This window comes from Hibiscus syriacus, unplaced genomic scaffold (assembly GCF_006381635.1).
Source record: "Hibiscus syriacus cultivar Baekdansim isolate YM2019G1 unplaced genomic scaffold, ASM638163v2 tig00001644_pilon, whole genome shotgun sequence".
In the NCBI taxonomy this organism is placed as follows: domain Eukaryota; kingdom Viridiplantae; phylum Streptophyta; class Magnoliopsida; order Malvales; family Malvaceae; genus Hibiscus; species Hibiscus syriacus.
The window spans coordinates 2,916,525-2,919,791 of NW_024061878.1; the positions used below are offsets into that span (position 1 = coordinate 2,916,525).

The following is a 3,267-nucleotide window of genomic DNA, read 5'->3' on the forward strand; positions in this document are numbered from 1 at the left end:
ATTTAGAAATCAGATTTCTTTAAAAATTGGTTTATCACCTCCAAATATTAAAATCACTTGTTCAACAAACTTAGATAAAAGAAAAACCAACTATTCTTAATTTAATTTCTTTGGATAAAACAAATAAAAGCGCCATTATTACTTCCCCAGGATGGGTTTTTTTTCAAGAAAACATTTTACTTTTATCATCATTGTGATGATGTCCACATTTACGAAAGTCTTATCTGTTTATTTTTTTTTATTCTGTTTTTTTTTATTATTCTGTTTCTAGTTTGTGGGATGGGCTTGGCTTTTAGATTCGCATAAAGGCCTAAACTTAACAATTTTTTGCTTGTTCTCGCTTCTTGTCATAAGCAAGGTTCAAAGGATTTTGATTTTCTTTCTTGAAGCATCCTGATTAGAAACTGAGAAACTCAATTCAAAACGGCTAGCTACTTATATGTGTGCTCTGGTTTTTTATGGATTAGAGCAAAATTAGCTCTATATTTTTCAAATTCAGGTAATTATCATCACTGTTATGTGCTTCTTCCTTTTCTCCATCCTATATAATTCAATTTTATGGTTTTTTTCTCCTTTTTTAAAAATGGAGGATGAACAGATGAATCAAAAAATTGTAGAGAGTTCAAGTTTTGGTTGTTTTATGCTTCTGGGTTTTCATTGAATGATATATTGGTTGGTGTTTTAAGAAACCTGAAGGCTGATTCTGTTGAAAACAGGCATAAAATTGGATGCAAGAGATTAAAGAATTAGGCATTGGAGGAAGGAATCAATCTCTCCAGAGTGATAAGCTAGTTTTTCTGATTTTTTTAATGAAAAAAATGCAAATTTTGATCTGGGTTTTTGCTGGAAGATGAAGAAAAGAAGGATCTTGGATACATATTTGAAGTAGAAGTTCATCAAAGGGGAAAAAAGTTGATTTTTGATTGAAATGGAAATACCAGCAACCGAGCAGCCAAGTGTTCAAGGTCCCAGGAAAAAGATGACCAAACATTTGACCGGAAAACGAGATGATACGGCCTTACATTCTGCAGCAAGAGCTGGAAACCTTGCAGTGGTGAGAGAAATCCTTACAGGTACTGGAGAGGATGCATTGATGGAGCTGATAGCTAAACGAAATCAATCCGGTGAAACCGCCCTTTATGTCGCGGCCGAATACGGTTATGTCGATTTGGTTAAGGAGATGATTAATTACTATGATCTTGTTAATGCTGGGATCAAAGCCAGAAATGGGTTTGATGCACTCCACATTGCTGCTAAACAAGGGGATTTTGGTATGTTCTCAACACATGATTTGTCTGTTCCTTAACTAAGAAAGTTGTTTTTGGTGATGAAGAGTGTGGCTCTTGTTGCAGATATATTGAAAGTGCTACTAGCAGTCCATCCGGAACTGGCTATGACGGTCGATTTATCGAACACCACGGCTTTGCACACGGCTGCGATGCAAGGGCATATCAAGATCGTGAAGTTCTTTTTGGAGGCAGGTAGTAGCCTGGCTACAATAGCAAGGAGTAATGGTAAAACACCTTTACATTCTGCAGCAAGGAATGGGCATTTGGATGTTGTGAAGGCACTTTTGGCTAGTGAACCTGGGATTGCTCAAAGGACCGATAAGAAAGGGCAGACTGCGCTTCACATGGCGGTGAAGAGGCAGAATCTCGCAGTGGTGGAGGAATTGATTCGGGTGAATCCTTCGTTGATGATAAACATGATCGACACAAAGGGAAACACATGCTTGCACATATCTACCAGGAAGGGAAGAACTCAGGTAAATCAGTTTAAACTTTATTTAGGGAGTCAAATAAAATGACCAGGGCAAGATCAAGTAAGCTAATGTACTCGTTTTTCTATGTGCAGATTATTAAGTTGCTACTTGGATACAAAGAAACCGACACAACAGCTGTTAATAGAAGTGGGGAAACCGCTTTCGACACTGCAGAGAAAACCGGGCACCTGCAGATTGCATCCATGCTACAACAGCATGGGATTCAAAGTGCTCGATCCATCAAACCGACAGCACCAAATCCCGCCCGAGAGTTAAAACAAACCGTGAGTGACATAAAGCATGAAGTGCATTATCAATTAGAGCACACCCTCCAAACCCGAAAAGAAGTCTATGGCATAGCCAAAAGACTCAACAAAATGCATTATGAAGGTCTTAACAATGCAATAAACTCGACCACCGTCGTCGCTGTCCTAATCGCTACTGTTGCTTTCGCTGCCATATTCACAGTCCCTGGTCAATATATTGACCACCCAAAAGACATCCGGCCCGGTCACTCACTGGGGGAAGCAAATATAGCACCAAAGCCTGCTTTTATAATATTCTTCATCTTTGATTCCATTGCACTCTTCATTTCTCTAGCGGTTGTGGTGGTTCAAACCTCAGTTGTAGTGATTGAGAGCAAGGCAAAGAAGCAGATGATGGCAATTATCAACAAGTTAATGTGGTTGGCATGTGCACTTGTTTCGGTTGCATTCTTGGCATTGTCATTTGTTGTGGTCGGCAAAGAGGAGAGGTGGCTTGCAATTGGAGTGACAATTATAGGAACTAGCATAATGGCCACTACTTTAGGCACCATGTGTTATTGGGTGATTAGGCATCGGATCGAGGCTTCGAAAATGAGAAGTATACGAAGATCATCGCAGGCGAGCCGGTCAAGGTCAAGATCCTGGACGATGTCTGTGATGTCGGATTCTGAGATTCTAAACAATGAATTTAAGAAAATGTACGCAATTTAATACTAGCATTCATGCCAGATCCTTTTTGGTTTTCAAGTACATAGTTTTTTTTTTCTTTTTCATTCTTTGTATTCATGAATTAGGAATGATGGAAGCTATGGTGGAAAATAATTATAATTTCTTAGCCTCCTGCATAAACGAAGAAAGCAAAATACTAAGCAGTTTATAAGCATTTTGCAGCAAATGGGAAGAATCTGATAACATGGAGGCAATGCACAGCCAAATCAAACCTGATTTTTGTCTTTGAGACGTGTTCCATGTTAGCAGCAGAAGTTGTTGATAAAGAAGCTTAAAATTTAGCACTGCTGTGATGCAAATGAACTAATGGGATCGTTTTAAAGATGTTGATAGTAACATTTGGATTTTGACGGCAGTAAGTACTTCACTTTTTATGATTTTGATGAAAAGTCATAATTTTTTCTGATTTTGATGAAAAGTCTTAATTTTTTTTTTAATTTTGATGAAAAGTCGTAATTTTTTTTAATTTTGATGAAAAGTCGTAACTATTGATTTTTTGGTATGTGGTCG

The 3,267-nt window shown here is 38.0% G+C and overlaps 1 protein-coding gene across 2 annotated transcripts; it reads left to right on the forward strand.

The window, feature by feature from the left end:
- The first annotated feature begins 409 nt into the window (after nt 1-409).
- Nucleotides 410-2,841, forward strand: LOC120129317 (ankyrin repeat-containing protein At5g02620-like). Of its 2 annotated transcripts, XM_039146842.1 has the most exons (4): nt 410-499; nt 717-1,271; nt 1,353-1,765; nt 1,855-2,841. In XM_039146842.1, exons 2-4 carry the CDS (start codon nt 929-931, stop codon nt 2,737-2,739), a joined length of 1,641 nt encoding a protein of 546 aa, XP_039002773.1. In that variant the 5' UTR covers nt 410-499; nt 717-928; the 3' UTR covers nt 2,740-2,841. The 2 variants fall into 2 exon arrangements, with proteins under 2 accessions (XP_039002773.1, XP_039002780.1); XM_039146849.1 differs by lacking the exon at nt 410-499 and having other exon boundaries at nt 672-1,271.
- Nucleotides 2,842-3,267: the final 426 nt, after the last annotated feature.

Coding starts and splice junctions, on each gene's coding strand:
- LOC120129317 (XM_039146842.1), top strand. CDS start 929: ATGGAAATACCAGCAACCGAGCAGCCAAGTGTTCAAGGTCCCAGGAAA. Junction 1,272..1,352: donor TGCTAAACAAGGGGATTTTG/GTATGTTCTCAA, acceptor CTCTTGTTGCAG/ATATATTGAAAGTGCTACTA. Junction 1,766..1,854: donor CCAGGAAGGGAAGAACTCAG/GTAAATCAGTTT, acceptor TTCTATGTGCAG/ATTATTAAGTTGCTACTTGG.